The sequence below is a fragment of the Physeter macrocephalus genome, chromosome 11 (assembly GCF_002837175.3).
Source record: "Physeter macrocephalus isolate SW-GA chromosome 11, ASM283717v5, whole genome shotgun sequence".
Taxonomy (NCBI): domain Eukaryota; kingdom Metazoa; phylum Chordata; class Mammalia; order Artiodactyla; family Physeteridae; genus Physeter; species Physeter macrocephalus.
Window position 1 is genome coordinate 11,917,536 of NC_041224.1, and position 18,053 is coordinate 11,935,588.

The 18,053-nt window shown below is 47.3% G+C and overlaps 1 protein-coding gene across 1 annotated transcript in view; it reads left to right on the forward strand.

Annotated features, from left to right (window-relative positions):
• The window catches only part of FAM171A1 (family with sequence similarity 171 member A1), a 129,913-nt gene that overhangs the window by 90,356 nt on the left and 21,504 nt on the right, over nt 1-18,053 (forward strand). The window contains exons 4-5 of the mRNA XM_024116393.2: nt 4,856-5,014; nt 9,504-9,680. Coding sequence (XP_023972161.1) covers nt 4,856-5,014; nt 9,504-9,680 — 336 coding nt within the window. The remainder of the gene's footprint in view (nt 1-4,855; nt 5,015-9,503; nt 9,681-18,053) is intronic.

Sequence of the window (18,053 nt, forward strand, 5' to 3'; positions counted from 1 at the left end):
TCTGAGCATTTGGCGGATGATGGTGGGGCCCCAAGGAGGGTGGAGGATGACACAGCTGCTGTGGGGAGTGTGGAGGAGAGGCATCCACAGAAGAGGGACAGAGCTGTCCCCCTCCATCCTCCCCTCCCCACCCAGTCAGGTCCCTCCCGAAATGTGTGGGAACTCAGCAGCTTTAATCCATAAACTTAGGCGTAAGAGCATGACCACCCCCCAACCCGACACGTACCCGCTTTAGATCGTATTTACGCTGCGGTTCAGAGTACTTCGACCCTTACACTCCTCAGACGTTTCTCGGGGCATTTCATCAGGCAGAGCCCGTGCTCCTGTGTTCGATCCCCCAGGGGCATCAGGGCGTGCCGGTCACAGCCGGTGTCAAAGCAGCTGGACCAGCCACACCCTCTTCGAGGAAACCTGCCCCAGCATCGCCCCTCTGTGCCCCCCACTCCTCCAGAAGTGGGGGACAGACACGGTGTCTGGTCAGGGAGCGAGTTCTTCTGCACAGAAAAGGGAAGGGGGGGCAGCAGGGGAAGAGGAGCGGAGAGAGGTGCGTCTCCCACTGAAACGCATGGTGTGCCAGGGAGAGACAGAGGCAGAGACATGCACACAGAGACAAAAAGGCAGAGAGAGAAGCACGCACAGGGGCAGAGAGAAATAGACACATACCCAGAGACAGACAGAAAGTCACCGAACTGTGATGCTATGTGATATCACTTATATGTGGGATCTAAAAAAATAATACAAATGAATCTATTTACAAAACAGAAATAGACTCACAGACATAGAAAACAAACTCATGGTTACCAAAGGGGAAAGAGCAGGGGAGGGGGTAAGGGATAATTTAGGAGTTTGGGATTAACAGATACTACTATATATAAAATAGATAAGCAGCAAGGACCTACTGTATAACACAGGGAATAATAGTCAATATCTTGTAATCTTTAATGGAAAATAATCTGAAAAAATATACGTATAACTGAATGACTTTGCTGTTCACCTGAAACTAGCACAATATTGTAAATCAATTATACTTCAACTAAAAAAAAATGAGGAACTGGGGCTTCCCTGGTGGTCCAGTGATTAAGAATCCATCTTGCAACACAGGGGACTCCAGTTCGATCCCCGGTCGGGGAACTAAGATCCCTCATGCCATGGGGCAACTGAGCCTGCGTGCCACAACTACTGAGGCTGCATGCCTCAACTAGAGAGCCCACGCGCCACAACTACTGAGCCTGCACAGGCCTCAGAGTGCCACAACTAGAGAGAAGGCTGCGCGCCGCAACGAGAGATCCCACATGCTGCAGCTAAGGCCCGACGCAGCCAATAAATAAATAATTAATAAATAAATGAGAAGAACTAAACCCTAACATCTCTCAATTGAGTAAAAAACATTAAAAACCAAATGAGGAACCAATGACAAAAGTAGCCACCTCTTTAAAATCTCCCTCAATCTGAAAGGGACACCATTTTAAATTGAATTTAAGGAGGACTTCTTTAAACTTCAATTTATTAACATTTAAAATCAGAAAAAAAAAAAAAAAAGAAAGAATGGGAATGAGACGCCCAGTGGCCTGAGAGCTGGGAACAGCCTCGGCTGTGGTGTCCGGGTCCCAGGCCGGTCCCCGTAAGGCCTGGCTGCGCTAGTTTCCTAGCGCTCAGCAGGACTCCCCTTCATCTTTCAGCGACGTCCCCTTCTCCTTGGTCCAGGCGGAGTGGGTTCTGTTCCTTTCAGCCAAAGGGGCCTTCACGGTGACTTCCACCTGCCCACCTCACGGGGCCCGGAGGGCACACAGGACCCACGGTGTTCTGGGGTGACCCGCCTGGCCCCTGCTTTCTGCCTTGACCCTTGTGAGGACAAACCCCTCTTTGTGCCGTCACGCTGCAGACACGCCCTTCTGTCCTTCCTAGTAGCGAGTTCCCCGTTTCCCAGTGCATGAAACCCAGGCGGCAGCGGCGTCGTTTAGGCTGAAGAACAGTGGAGAAGAAGAAACAAATTGCAGGACATTCACTAGCATTGAAGGAAAATGGTAACGGGAGCAGAGAATGTTGTCACGTAGGTGGGGGTGAGGAGATGGACGAGAAAGGGTTCGCTTTGACCCTCCGTCTTTGGGGGCAGCTCGGAGAAGAAGGAAAGAGGCAGGCAGCACGTGCGGGAAGCGGGCTGGGGGAAAAGGGATGGGGTGAGGCACGATGCTCCGGGCCGGCATGGAGAACGCCCCACCCCCTGGGAGCATCCGAGCCCTGTGCAGACCGAGGAGGTGACGGCAGGAAGGCATTGCTGTCATGTGAAATCAGAGGACAAGGAGAGCAGACTCACAAGAGCTGAAAGTGAAAAGATTCAGCTATGTGGGTGCCGGTGCATCAGCATAGCTTTGTTTTAGGGACCAAGAAAGGGCATCGATGGTCTAGAACAGGACCGACGTCCGTGTCCACTTAGCTTCAGATAGGACTGTTGTGAGTTTGGGCACCTGGCTCCCATGGGATCTAAAGCTGGGCCAGTGTTTATGGAGAACCAGGCATCTGAGAAATGCAGTCAGTGATTTTCAGGTGCCGTCACGACCACCTTGGGTCGTACGTGGTCAAGGCAGCCCACCCCGTAAGCCTGTGTTGGTGGTGAGTCCATTTTGTGGGCTCACCTGTCAGAAGAGACTTGGATTAGTTGATCCTTGGAGCTCCAGAACTCCTTTATTCTAGAACACTGCTTTTTTTTTTTTTTTTTTTTTATGCAGTTTGCAGGATCTTAGTGCCCTGACCAAGGACTGAACCTGGGCTTTGGCAGTGAAAGCGCAGAGTCCAAACCTCTAGACCTTCAGAGAATTCCCCTAGAACACTTCTTGATAGGCTTATTCCTCCCTTAAAAGTTTCTTTCTTTTTTTTAAAATATTTATTTATTTATTTATATTTTCGGTTGCACTGGGTCTTAGTTGCAGCAGGAGGGCTCCTTAGTTGCGGCACACAGGCTCCCCAGTTGCGACATGCAGACTCCTAATTGCAGCATGCATGTGGGATCTAGTTCCCTGGCCAGGGATTGAACCTGGGCCCCCTGCATTGGGAGTGCAGAGTCTTAACCACTGTGCCACTAGGGAAGTCTCCTTTAAAAGTTTCTGATCCAGGGTGAAGAGGAACCTTGGTGTAGACATAAAGACCATGAACTCTGGGCAGGGCTGTTGTGTCAGGACATCCGTGGGTGGGGAAGAGGAAGCCCCCAGCCGACCACAGGGAAACGTGGTCTCCCTCAAGCCTGGGGTGGGATATATGATGACCAGAACATCAGGGCAGACCACCACGTTTGAGGAATCACTTTATTTGTTTGTTTGTTTGTTTGTTGTGGTACGCGGGCCTCTCACTGCTGTGGCCTCTCCCGTTGCGGAGCACAGGCTCCGGGCGCGCAGGCGCAGCGGCCACGGCTCACGGGCCCAGCCGCTCCGCGGCATGTGGGATCTTCCCGGACCAGGGCACGAACCCGTGTCCCCTGCATCGGCAGGCGGACTCAACCACTGCGCCACCAGGGAAGCTTTATTTATTTTTTAAATTAATTAATTTGTTTTTGGCTGCGTTGGGTCTTTGTTGCTGCGTGTGGGCTTTCTCTAGTTGCGGCAAGTGGGGGCTACTCTTTGTTGCGGTGCGTGGGCTTCTCACTGCGGTGGCCTCTCTTGTTGCGGAACGCAGGCTGTAGGCGCACGGGCTTCAGTAGTTGTGGCACGCGGGCTCAGCAGTTGTGGCTCACAGGCTCTAGAGCGCAGGCTCAGTAGTTGTGGCTCATGGGCTCAGTAGTTGTGGCTCGCGGGCTCTAGAGCGCAGGCTCAGTAGTTGTGGCGCACGGGCTTAGTTGCTCCGTGGCATGTGGGATCTTACCGGACCAGGGCTCGAACCCGTGTCTCCTGCATTGGCAGGCGGATTCTCAACCACTGCACCACCAGCGAGGTCCAAGGAACCACTTTATTTTAACCCAGAGAGATGTGTACTTCCATCGGGAAATGCTCCAACTCGCATCTCTGTTCATTTTTGTCTTCACGATGTTTTTGCTGGGTGTGTGCAAACTGGTAATAGCACGTCTGCGTCTTGTGACCCTCGCTACAGCAATAGATAAAAACGGGTTCAGGTTTTACAGTCAAAATAAGATCTGGAGCAAAGTCAAACTGCGGATGGTGTCACAAGGTAACTGTGTAACAGGGTCACTGGCTCAACCCATCCTGCACAGAGTTGAGTTTGCTGAAAAGAGCAGTTCTCACATCCTTTCAAGAGGCTCATCAGAGAATCTGTAACATGATCCGCCGCGAGTCAGATGCACCCACCGGAGTAGGTGGAATGCCAAAAGGCGGCTTCCACCGAAGGGAAAGGACTCATTACTGTGGGTTCTTATTTGCAGTTCTTGTCTAGCTGCTCGTCTGTTGTCCTGCTCTGCTTCAGCTTGGTCTGTGCACTTAGACCAGATTTTACCAGGAAGACTAAGGATGTGTCTGTAACGGTGTCAAAGGGTCTCTCCTGCCTTGTTTGTAGCAAGAGATTAATTGTCATCTACTCATTTCACTTACGTGGACTTTTTCCCAAAACGCTACCCCTACCCATAGGCGAAGGCTGGGCGGTGAAAAGACGGCTCACAAATAGAGCTTTTTGTGAAAAACCTAAATAACATCCTGTGTCAAAGCAAACATGACAATGGGCTATTATTTCTCTCCCCATAATAACATGCTGTCACATCTTTGTGCCCTGCGTGAATGGGCGATGTGAGGGGACTTAGGGAGGCGTGGAGACGGGGAAGCCGCGCTGAAACCTTAGAGGAGCTTCTCCGGGGTTTGCATTTTCTGGAAACAGAAACCGCCCCTCCGAGAGGTAACTCCAGGGTTCATTTCCGCAGGTTCCCGGCCGCAGCCTCGCGTGCATTTCCAGAGGAGAGCTCTGCGGCTGCCGGAGAACACCAGCTACAGTGACCTGACAGCCTTTCTCACGGCCGCCGGCTCCCCCTCGGAGGTGGACGGCTTTCCTTATTTGCGGGGATTAGATGGAAACGGAACAGGTAACTCGAGGCTCGTTTCTTTCCAGCTGGGGAGTCTGCGTTTGCATCTTTATATGTGTTTGTATCTTTATAAGTGGGAGAATCCAACCCGAGGTGCAGAAGGGCAGATCTGTCGTCTACAAGTTCAAGGGCACTGAAAGTGTCATTTGAGGACTTCAGCCTGCGCAACTTTCATGAGCTGGTCTCCCTGAGCCTCTCCCTTGGTACCAGTTGCCCGAGCTCTCCGTTGGCCAACGAAGTATATTTAATTCCCAGAAGTTCTTTTAATGGAATTTTTTTAAGTGTCCGATCAGAGTTAGAGGTTTTCTGTCCCCCTGTTCTCAGCCTCGCCCCACTTGCCCCTGGAACGTGTGTTCGGTGAAGCAGCCTGCCCAGCTATGCGGAGATGCCCTGCCCCCCTTCCCGGGCACGTGTCACAGCTGGGAGGGGCGGGGGTGGCCCTGGGCCTGATTCCCAGAGGAGCACACCATGCCCCCGCCCACCAGTACAGGAAACACTTGGGGGCAGGGAGCCTCTGGGCTCCACTGGCTGAGTCCATCCAGCCTTTTCTCACGACCTCCCTTTCTCTGAGTTTGCCCTCTCTTTGCCTTCCCCTCTGCGAAGAGCGGTGAGGCTTCATACTTGACTTTGAGACATCTCCCGGAAGGCCTCTAAGTCTGCTTGGTCATTCTCACCCTAGGCCGGCAGGACACACACTGCTCAAAGATCACAGAAACTAAAAGCCACCAGCCAGAAAATAGGTAATCATTCCTTACCGGTGAAAGACCGCCCTTGCCTCCGTTCCCGGCCGACAGAGCTCGGTGCTAACGTGGTCCCCGGTCCTCCTTTTGGTGAATGGATGGTGGCCTAGTCTCAAGCCCCGAATCATTTTCCTGTCTCCCCCTCTTCTTTTCCCCAACACTTTACACGAGTCACGGCATAAACTTGAAAACCAAAGGCTGTTCTGGGTTAAATCCCGCTAGGTGAGTACGTTACTGCTTTTCCCAGGGATGCTTTGATTGAATTTCACTTAATTGTCCAGTGCTTTACAGAAACTGATCGTTCTGCAAAAGCTTTTTATACCTGCCGCATCTGATCCGTTTTGTAGAATGTTAATAAATGTCTGGTTACAGATCAAGCTCACGTGGTGATTTGTTCCCTGCTTTTCTTCCCTCTGCGATACCCGTTTTGAGAAACGTTTCTTCTTCTTTGAATTTTTGCGTGATAATGATGCGATGAATATGTCAGTCACTGACCACCAGAAAAGTTGCATGGTGGTCATCTTAAGTGAATATTATTGGGAAGAAAAAAGTTGACTTTTCATTAAATGGACAGGCCTGGGAGCAAAGTAGTGTTTCGGGGAACAGGATGATCCGAGGCCATCATGAAACCTCCATTCAGCCTCCGTCATAAAACCCCGAGTTGGAAGAACAGCCTCGTTCCCTGGAGCTCATTCAGTTTTTTTCTGTGCCCCAATTCCAAGAGCTCTTGAATAAATTATGAAATCCGAGACGACGGTAAGGTAGAGAAGACATAGGACTATTGATTTTAGAGGAGTTTGTTTTATTTTAAAATCACTGTCTTATTTCAGAGGGAAGAGAGAAGGTCTTTGGAAGGTTATATTCAATTTGTTTTCCACTGAAATAACTGGCCAGTTGACCTAGGAAGACTCAGACCTCCTGCCAAGGAAGGGCAGCGTGGTGTCTGCCTAGCACCCCAGCACCCCATCAACTAGGGATTCTCTTCTGCCCCACATTGGCCTCCCGTCTCATAAACCGCATCTAACAGATTTCAACTTAGTGTGAGAGCCTGGACCGCACAAACCCGTGTGAGGTGACAGGTTATCACTCGAATTCAGCGAAATAAACTGAGGCCACAAATGCGGTTGGAAAGAGGCTGGTTTCCCTGCCGTGTCCTAAGGGGGGTGGTTTATTTCCCCGCCTTGGAGGGATCCAGAGTCGTAGACAGAGAAGCGCAGCCGCGTGGAGGTTTCAGTGCCTTCCTCACTTGCTCGTGCCTTTGGTTTTGCCAAGAAAGCGCAGACCTGTTCCGTGACGCTCCCGAGGGGTCTTCAAGAAATTACTTCTTCTAGTAGATCCAAGAAAACAGCGGAGTCAGTAGTGTGACTGATGTCCGAAGCCACACAGAACCGGAGATGCTATCCGAGCAAAACCCCTCTTGTTCTAAGTGATGAATTGGTGGCCTCCTAGCTTGGTCCAGGGTTGCTGCTTTTGCCTGACAGACACCTGTCTTTCTTCGGACATGATGGGAGTCAGGTAACATCAAGATGAACAGGAAGGAGAGACTCCTTATAGAGAGAACTCAGTGTTTTGTTGCCCTCTAATAGCGAGGGCTGGAAGGAAAGCAATGTAGCCCTTCAAAGTATGTCCAGAATAAAGAAAGTGGGAGGGTTAGACTGTCATTTGGAAGGCATGGAGGGGAAGCACTGAGAGGAAAGAGGCCTCAAGAAAGCAGGTATAATTGCCTGTGATGTCTTCTAACAGAGAACATTTTAAAGAACGTTAAAGCACATGCACCTAGTGCATGTTGCTTTTCAAAGAATATGCCCCTTTCTGCAGTGCTGTTCTTACTTCTGAATGTTTATAGTTGAGTTCGTTCCTTTCTGTAGCCTCACCGGAGAGCATCTAGTCCCACCTCCTTCGTTTTGCAGATAAGAAAAACGGACCCCGAGCAGGGAAGTAACTCGCCAGAGGCCACATAAGTAGTGGGTGGCGGATCTGGTCCTGGGACCCTGGCTTCCTGGGCCAGGGATGTGCAAGACTATAGGAAGGAAGTCTCGAAAGGGGATGAGTGGGGACAATGGAGATGCCGTTTCTGGGAATCAAGAGGCAGTGTTAAGTGGGTCAAAAGGATGATGAGTCTGGAACACCTTTCTGCTCTGCCTGCTGCTTCCCCGGGCAGACTTCCTGCCTCGGGTTTGATGAAAGCAGCAGTGCTTCCTGATTGAAAACACTATCTTTAAATTGTTTATGTAAAGTCTAGTAAGTTACTTAACGTCTCTTTGTTTTAAGTAAGTCCTGTCTCGTTTAAAGAGTCTAACAGAGCCTAGAGAGGTACATTGGAGACCTGGCTTTGCTCCTGTGTTGCCTTTGGGCAGTGGATACATTTAGGTCCTCCATCCACAAGACAGTTTGAGCAGAAAGATGGTGAAGTCTGGGTTTTGGTTTTTCTTCACCCTACAATGAAACGGCCAGGATAAAAAGATTTCAGAACTTGAATCTATGCCTCCAACGTGGACCTTTTGATGAAATCCTCATTTCCATATGCCTTTCCCTTCACTGGAAAACAGAGATGGGTATGAATCATAAAAGATAGTGCTAACATTAGCCATATAGAGATTGCTCTACAAAGGGTTTAGCTCCCACTGGTTGTTCAGACTCTAAAATTCACCAGATTTGTTTTAAATGTTTAAATTTAGTCCTCATTGGAGGTTTGCATTAGCTTGGGTAGTTAGTTGATAGGTAGGTAAGTATATAAGTAGCTTACTAAGAAATCCTATAAATGCTGTTCTAAATGTAGCTTAAATTTTTCTATCAGCGTGTTTTCATCGTGTTCAAGGGAAGATTTTAAATTATGGCCGAATACATTTTGTATGATATATTATATTTCACTGGAGAAAAATTCTTCTCAAATGGACCGCTTAACTGTATAAATATAATATTGCTCTCAGAAGCATTCCCAGTTTATCTGTAGACAGTCATTAAAGCATTGGCTTAGATAAAAGACCTCTAATGCAAAATAATTGGTATATTAAATTCCTTTTAAACAGATCAAAATAACAATGGCAACCAAAATAACTCATAAATATTTCAAGTCCAAGTTTTCAATAGTGTACTTTTAGTAGCAGTAAGTTAATATTTTGAAGTACTCCTTGAAGAAATTCACTCCTTATTTTTTTTCAGCAGTCTCCGATTTAAATCATTTGGTTCCATTATGGTGACCTGCCGAGTAATTAACATGTGCACCGTGCTCACTTTGTATAGAAGTTGATTTCAGGGATTTCCACACACACCTCCTCTCCCTTCTCTTTTGAGGCCCTTGTTTTTTGGGGGGAGGGGCGCAGCATATGGGATCTTAGTTCCCCGACCAGGGATCGAACCCGCTCCTCCTGCATTGGGAGTTCAGAGTCTTAACCACTGGACCACCAGGGAAGTCCCTTGAGGCCCTTTTTGAAAGCACAGCACAGTGGTTAGAATCTGCGAACCCAAGCTTGGATCAGGTTTGCAGATTCAAACTAGCCTATATCCGAAGACCAGCTCTTATTACCACCCTCTCTGAGCCTCAGTTTGTTTACGTGTAAGATGGGAATTTTACCTACCTTAGAATGTCGTGGTGAGGATTGTGTGTGTAAGATGCTGAACAGAGTCCCTGGCCTACAGGAGGCCCAGTCCTCAGTAGATGGTAGCTATGATATTTCTCTGTGAACAGTGTCTGCAGCCCCAGGTAAGTCCTGTGTGTGCATGTGATGGAGAATGTCTCTTGCTTCCAGGAAACGGCACCAGGTACGACCTGACCCCCGTCACAGCCGTCAGCGTCCACTTGCTGAGCAACGATGGAACGCCGGTGCTGGTGGATGGCCCCATTTATGTCACCGTGCCCCTGGCCACACAGAGCAGTCTGAGGCACAATGCCTATGTCACAGCGTGGCGGTTTGACCAGAAGCTAGGTAAGCAAGCTCCCGTGCCAGCGGTCGGCTAACAGATAACTTCATTACTGTCTGACTTCCCTTTTGAGAAGCCTGTGCAAGTTCCTTCTCCTTGAAATTATTGGATGCTGCTGCTTATGGTGCATTGCATGGTTTCTAGTGGGTAAGTCTTACACGCTCTTTGGAGTTGGGGTTCTTTTCACATTTAAGCTAATTTGCTTGAAAAGAATCTTTCAAGGTTATTAGAACGAAATGGGCTCTCCTAACCTTTATCCTTTTAGTCTTTAGATGGTCACATGATCTCTCTTGGTCCTGTGTTCTGAAAAAAGAAAAAAACATTGCCAATATTGTACAAAAAAAAAAAGAAAATAAAAATTACCCATGATCCCACATGTAGAGAAACCCCCTAAGAGTATTTTGGATTTACAGGCAGACCTCGTTCTGCTGCACTTTGCTTTATTGCACTTTGCAGATCCTGCATTTTATACAAATTGAACATTTGTGGCAACCCTGTGTTGTCAGATGATGGTGAGCATTTTTTAGCAGTAAAGTATTTTTTAGGTAAAACATGTACATTGGTTTTTTTAGGCATAATGCTATTGCATACTTAATTGACTGCAGTATAGTGTAACATAATTTTTAATGCACTGGGAAACAAAAAATTCACGTGACTTGCTTTATCGCGATGTTGGATATATTGCAGCAGGTCTGGAACCGAACCCACAGTATCTCCAAAGTGAGCCTGTATTTCCTTCCCGCCATTGCACTGTGGATGTATGTATTAGTTATCTCTTGCTGCGTAACAAATGGCCCTAAAACTCGTAGCTTTAAACAACAGTGAACATCTGTTGTCTCACAGTTTTGGAGAGTCAGGAACCCGGGCACAGCCTAGCTGGGTGGCTCTGGGTCAGGGTCTCTAGAAAGTTGCAGTCAGACTGTCAACCAGCTCATCTCAGGGTTCAACAGGGGCTGCACGCACGCTTTCGGGCCCCAGCTCCTCACTGGCTGATGGCCAGAGGCTTCAGTGCCTTGCCACGTGGGCGTCCCAAAAGGGCCACTCGCAGCGTGACAGCTTGCTTCCAGTAGAGCAAGTGACCCAAGAGAAATTTACAAATAAACAAAAAGTACAAAAGCACACATGGGCAAAATGGAAGTCACCGTCTTTTATCACCTAAGGTTAAAGTGGCCTCCGCTCCCTTCTTTCCATATGCTGGTGGTCACAGAGCCCGATGCTGGTACAGTATGGGGTGGACCACACAGGTGTGTGAACACCAGGAGTTGGGGGGTCATTGGGCCCTCTTAGAGACTGCCTTCCAAAAATACACATTTAACAGAAAGGGGATTATACGCTATGTACTGTTTTATAACTTGCCTTTAAAAACCATTTGTACGTCATGAACATCTTTCCCTAGTGTTATTATTCCATAGCAACCGTTATTCTGCAATGTCAATATTAAGATTGCATGGTATTCTCTTATATGTTTATGTCATAATTCAGTTGCTCAGTTCCCTAAGTTAGAAAAAAAATTACTCTTCTTACCAACGCTGTGATAAATATCTTTGTAGCCAAATCTTTATACATGGCCATGATTGTTTCCTTAGGAGAAAATTTTAGAAGAAGTGGAATTGCTGACTTCAAAAAGTACAAAATTCTAAAGCTTTTAATACATATTTCCAAATTTCCCTCCAGGAGGTTTTACAGTTGACATTCGTAGTAAGAATGTGGGAAGAAGTACGTGCTTGTGTTTCGGGTTTGGACAGCACATGGGTCGCTATACCCCGTTGGTTCTGAATCCCAAACTTGAAAGTCAAACTTGAAAAGACCAGTTTTCAAATAATCCCATTTAGAGTTTTAAACTGTTAGACCACGCATAAAAATTCTTGGGGGATTTTTGGTATCAAATGTATTTTCAAAGACACCTAATTCCCTGAGTAGTCAAATTCTAGTTCTAGGAATTTATATTTGGAAATAAATGCTTGTTGGGCTTTCTGGGGTTTGGGGGGGAGTTGGGGTTTGTTTCGTTTTGTTTTCCAGTTACTAACGGACCGCATAATTATTTGTGTGGAATTCATTGGCTTTCCCAGATGCACCGAACTTGATGTTGTTAGAAGGATCGTGCTGCCGCCTGGACACACAGCACTGGGTCATGTGGGCACTTTGTCATTGGCATGTGTTCTCCACGGCTTGGTGACTTCTTGAGGCACATGGTCCTGATCAGGATGTAAGGAGCCCTGGGCTCCCGGGAGAAAGGGACTTGAGGGAACCCCTGGGGAAGACGAGAATTCTGAAGGGAGGAAAGGACGTGGATAACAAAGTAGGGAAAGAAAGGAAGGAGAGGGGAAAGCTTGCATTTGGCCCCCTGAAACCCTGGATCCGCCACTTGGAAAACTCTAGGGCCCCACCTTGGGCGAATCACCTGTCCTGTTTCCTCACTTGTACAAGACGCACGTTGATCGAGGCTCTCCGTCCCTTGGACAGTCTTCCGCTCACCATTGTCCATCCAGGTTGGGCCCCAACATGCCAGGGCAGTGCTCTGAAGTAGAGGGTGTGGTTAAGAACAGCAACACTGAGACACAATGGATTGGAATTCCAGCTCTGCTGGCCATCAGCTGTGTGGCCCTGGCCAAGTTGCTTAACCTCTCTGTGCCATAGTTTGCTTAACTGTGAGATGGGGATAATAATAGTATCAATACCTAGTGCTGTTATGAAGAGTGTGTTTATTAATCAAGAGTTCTCCAGAGAAACCGAACTAGTAGGATGTGTGTGTGTGGGTGTGGGTGTGTGTGAGAGAGAGAGAGAGAGAGAGAGAGATTTATTTTACAGTATAGGCTTATGCACTTGAAGAGGCTGGCAAGCTCAACATCTGCAGTGGCCCAGCAGACTGGAGACCCAGAGAAGAGCTGATGTTGCAGTTTGAATCCAAAGGGCCATGTGCTGGCAGAATTTCCTCTTCCTTGGGGGAGGTCAGCCTTCTCTTGAGGCCTTCAACTGATTAGATGAGGCCCACCTACAGGAAGTGTAATCTGCTTTACTCAGTCTACTGATTTAATTCTTAATCTCATCTTAAAAATACCTTCACAGCAGCCTCCAGGCGTGTTTGATCAAATATCTGGGTGCTGTGACCTAGCCAAGTTGACACATCAAATTAAGCACCCCAAGGAATAAATGAGTTAATATGTGTAAGAAGCTCAGTTCAGTGCCTGGTACGTGGTACACCCAAAGCGTTTATTCAGTGAACAAAGGTCTCCCCTCCTCTGCAGAAGGGTTTCTCGAGCTGTGACCTCTAAACCACTTTCCCAGATTCCCGTTAGCCCAGATCTCTTGCAGGACTGTTCTCCATGTGCTGCCTCCACTTCTCGACCCAGTGCTGTCCCGCTTCTACCTTCCACTCTCCTGAAGCCCCAGTCATGAGGTTAAGCAGCAGCTGCCTGATCGTGGAATCAGGTGACCTCCTCATCCCCTTGGACATCCCTGCAGCATCGGAGGGTTTCCTTTCTCTAGAAAGGAAAGCCCGCCTCCCTCGGCTCTGTGACTCAGTGTCCCTGGGGTCCTCGTCTCCTGTCATATGGGCTCTTCCCCACGCCCAGCTCTTGACTTCTTTTAAATGCAGTTGCTGGGGCATCCACCTTCTTCTCACACTCCCACAGCCACCCTGTGCAACCAAGTCTGCTCTCTGATCTGTGTTCCTGACTGTCTGTTAGACCTCCATCTCTGGATGTCCTACAGGAAACTCAGATTCACATGCCTGAAACGGACCCACTGACTCGCTTCACTTCAACCCCTACCCCTGTTCATTTCTGTGTTTCCTCTCTTGGTTAAGGGTACCATCTACCAGACCATCCAAGTAGAAACCCCAGAGTTATCCCCCATTTACTTTTTTTTTTTTTTTGCGGTACACGGGCCTCTCACTGTTGTGGCCTCTCCCGTTGCGGAGCAAAGGCTCCGGACGCGCAGGCTCAGCGGCCATGGCTCACGGGCCCAGCCGCTCCGCGGCACGTGGGATCCTCCCGGACCGGGGCGCGAACCCGCGTCCCCTGCATTGGCAGGCGGACCCTCAACCACTGCGCCACCAGGGAAGCACCCCCCCCCCCATTTACTCTTTTGCTTCACCTCCCTGCCCCACCGGCAGCCACGTCTGGTCCCTTGCAAGGTCATGTTGATGTCAAATCAGCATTTCTCCAACCTTCCTTCTCCTCTCCTTCTCTGGTTACCTCTGTCTGGGTGCAGACTCTTCCCTCTTTTCTGGCCAATTCCTGCAGCCGTCTGCCTGTCCTCCTCTCTCCTTCCGTCCACCAGGACTTCTGGGTTGCTGCTGGGGTTGTCTTTCAGAGGCACAGACCCCTTTCCCACATGAGAACATCTCAGAGGTACTCATCGTGAGGCTGTCCATGCTCGTTGGCACGGCACACAGATCTCTGCAGAGCTGGTCCCTGCCTAGCTCTCCAGCTCACCCCCAGCCTCTGTTCCCTGCACACCCTCCATCACTCCCGCCCCGAAAGGTTTGCCGTTCCCGGCGTGTGCCTGCGTCTCCCTCGTTACTTGTCACGTTGTGCGAGCAGGATCTGTCCTCTGAGTCCCTTTCTCCCTGCGCCGAGCAGTAATTTGGTTTCTCTCAAGCATGTTGTCCATTCAGCAGTGGCACTGGAAGTCTGTGAGGACACGGCCTTGCAGCGTCTCAGTTACTGTCTGTGTCCTCGCTGAGTCTTCCTCATCTTTGAATCCTCATGATCACAGACAGTCCCTGGCACTTGCTAGGTATCTAAGCAAAATGTTTGCTAAATGATTGAAGCAGATGGGGAGCTTTTAGGTGTTTTAAGATTCAAGGCGGTTTAAGATATTGCAGTGTAACACTGGTACTTCGAGAATAGACACGTGGACCCAGTGGGGGAAGGGAGGGTGGGACAAACTGGGAGGTGAGGATTGACATACACATACTACCATGCGTTAAGCTAGATAGCCAGTGGGAACATGTTATAAAACATAGGAAGCTCAGCTCCGTGCTCTGTGGTGACCTAGATGGGTGGAATGGGGGCAGGGGGTGGGAGGGAGGTCCGAGAGGGAGGGCATGTACGTAGACGTATAGCTGATTCACTTCATTGTGCAGCAGAAACGAACACAACATTGTAAAGCAATTATACTCCAATTAAAAAAAAAAGATGACTCTGTACACAGAATTTATCTTTACATATCTGTGTATATATATGTTTAATGAAAGAACGGTGCTTTGAGCACTTGTCTAGAGAGAGCAGTTATATTGGACATTCTCCATCCTAGAGCTTCCAACCCTGCTGCTATGATTCTACTCCTTCCTGCCTCTTCATTTTTGAATGTATATAGTTGAATATAGATAAATAAGCCTGGGGTATAAAAGGTTGTATTCCTAATACAGTGATGCTTTCACTAGAGAGTCATACACAGATATGTCATAACTATGTGGCACAGGTCTAGAGAAGCAGCATCCTTGCTCTCATTGGTTTATTTTGTATACAGCTCACAAACAACAAAAGTTTATATCAAAAAATTTTTTTTGATATCTGTGGCAGACTGAATAATGCCCCCCCTGAATATCTCCACATCCTAACCCCTGGACCCTGTGAATATGACTTTATATGGTAGAGGGGCTTTGCAGATGTGATTCAGTTATGAATCTTGAGATGGGGAAATTCTCCCGGATTATCCTCATGGGCCCACTCTAATCACAACGGTCTGTATAAGCGGGGTGCAGGAGGAATCAGAATCAGAGGAGATGGCAACGTAATGACGGAAGCAGAAATTGGAGGGATGCACTTTGAAAATGGAGGAAGGGGCCACAAGTGAAGGAACAGAGGCAGCCGTGAGAAGCTGAAAAAGGCGCAGAAATGGATTCTTCATTCAGAGTCTCCAGAAAGAACCAGCCCTACGGATACCCTGACTTTAGCCCAGTGAAACTGATTTTAGACTTCTGACCTCTAGAGCAATAACGGAATAAATTTGTGTTGTTTTAAGCCCCTAAGTTTGTGGTAATTTATTACAGGAGCAAAAGGAAATTAATACACTATAGAAGTCAGTGAAAACCAAAAAATGTGCATTGTTATAAAGCCTCTGAAATATAAGTTATCCAATTCTCTACTTCCTCTCTGGAAATAATCCCCATGGCATTATTCCTTTTGTCACTGAGAATCTCCATTGTGCCGTTGATCTATTCCCACTTAAATGGTCTTTTTAACTTAGCATCTACAGTGAAAAATGTAACTGCCAAATTCCTGGCTTTAACAGATTTTATGTGTGCAGAGAAAAGCCAACATTTGGATAGTCATTCAAAAATGATCAAATGAATTAAAATATGTTTTCTGAAAACTTTAAGATTGGATGGACATTTCAAAGAAACCACTAAACTCAGTAGACGCCTACATGTTTCATAAGGGGTTTTCTATTATGTGTAATCAATAATATCATTATTTAGGTAGAAATTAAATTATTGTAGTTAAATGAAAAGTTCCAAGAGTGTATTATAAGATCAGAAAAAAAAAAATAGGAACGCATCTTAAGCACATAGCACTATTTACTAATTATCTGCTATTTATGATTAAGTCAAATATGATAATCACTTCTAACCAGTTTAACACTTTAATTATCTACTTTTGAGGTATATCAAAGTAATTGCAATTTCAAAGGTTTAATAGCCAGAAATAGCAATTTGTGAATCCATTAAGAATTTTTCGTCTAATTAAGTATCGCCAAACTATGGCCTGAAAGCTAAGAATGGTTGTTACATTTTTATTTATTTATTTTATATATTTTTATTGATTGATTGATTTATGGCTGCATTGGGTCTTCGTTGCTGTGCGTGGGCTTCCTCTAGTTGCGTGAGCGGGAGCTACTCTTTGTTGCAGTGTGCGGGCTTCTCATTGTGGTGGCTTCTCTTGTTGCGGAGCACAGGCTCTAGGCACGCGGGCTTCGGTAGTTGTGGCACACAGGCTCGGTAGTTGTGGCTTGCGGGCTCTAGAGCACAGGTTCAGTAGTTGTGCCGCACGGGCTTAGTTGCTCCGCGCCATGTGGATCTTCCTGGACCAGGGATCGAACCGGTGTCCCCTGCGTTGGCAGGCAGATTCTTAACCACTGCAACACCAGGGAAGTCCGGTTTTTGCATTTTTAAATGTTTGAAGAAAGAATCAAAAGAAGAAGAGTATCTCAAGACACATGAAAATTAGGTGAAAAGTAAGCATCCCTGAATAGAGTTTTATTGGGTGCTGTGGACTGAATGTTTGTATTCCCCCTCCCCACAAAATTTGCATGTTGACATCCTAACCCCCAAAGCGATAGTATTTGGAGGTTGGGCCTTTGGAATTGATGAGGTGATGAGGGTGGAGCTCTCTTGAATGGGATTAGTGCCCTTATAACAGGGGCCCCAGAGAACTTTCTCCCGCCTTCCACATGTAAGGACACAGCAAGAAGGCGTCATCCATGAATCAATGATGCAGGCTCTCTCTGGACGCTGAATCAACCGGCACCTTGATCTTGGACTTCCCGTTCTCCAGAACTGTGAGAAATGAGTTTCTGCTGCTTGTAAGCCACCCAGTTTATTTTATTACAGCAGCCCAAATGGAATAAGACATGGGGGGCTTCCCTGGTGGCGCAGTGGTTGAGAATCCGCCTGACGATGCAGGGGACGCGGGTTCGTGCCCCGGTCCGGGAAGATCCCACATGCCGCGGAGCGGCTGGGCCCGTGAGCCGTGGCCGCTGAGCCTGCGCGTCCGGAGCCTGTGCTCCGCAACGGGAGAGGCCACAGCAGTGAGAGGCCCGCGTACCGCAAAAAATAAAATTAAAAAAAAAATAAAGTGGACACCAGGTTTGATCCTCTTTTGCCAAATTAATTTTGTATACATTTCAAAATATCCATTGGGGGTTTATTCCCTTGATCACAAATCAGCTGATGACAACACTTTATTAGTGTTTGTGAGGTGATGTGCCTCTAATTCAGGGCCACTATGTCTACTTGTGTTTATAAGTAGATTATGTTTATATTTTATAAAACAACAGAATCGCCTAGTAGAGAAAATGCCTGCAAATGTTGCCGTACGTGGATGATCATACACCTATGAGCAATTTTTCTAAGCATTCACATGCCACTTAATATGATAATCTCTGGGTCCATCCACGTTGCTGCAAATGGCATTATTTCATTCTTTTTTTATGGCTGAGTAATAGTCCATTGTGTGTGTGTATATATGTATGTATGTGTGTATATATGTATGTATGTATATATATACACACACATATATGTGTGTATATATATATACATACATACGAATATATATATATATATATATACACACACACACACTACATCTTCTTTATCCACCCTTCTGTCGATGGACATTTAGGTTGTTTCCATGTCTTGGCTATTGTGAATA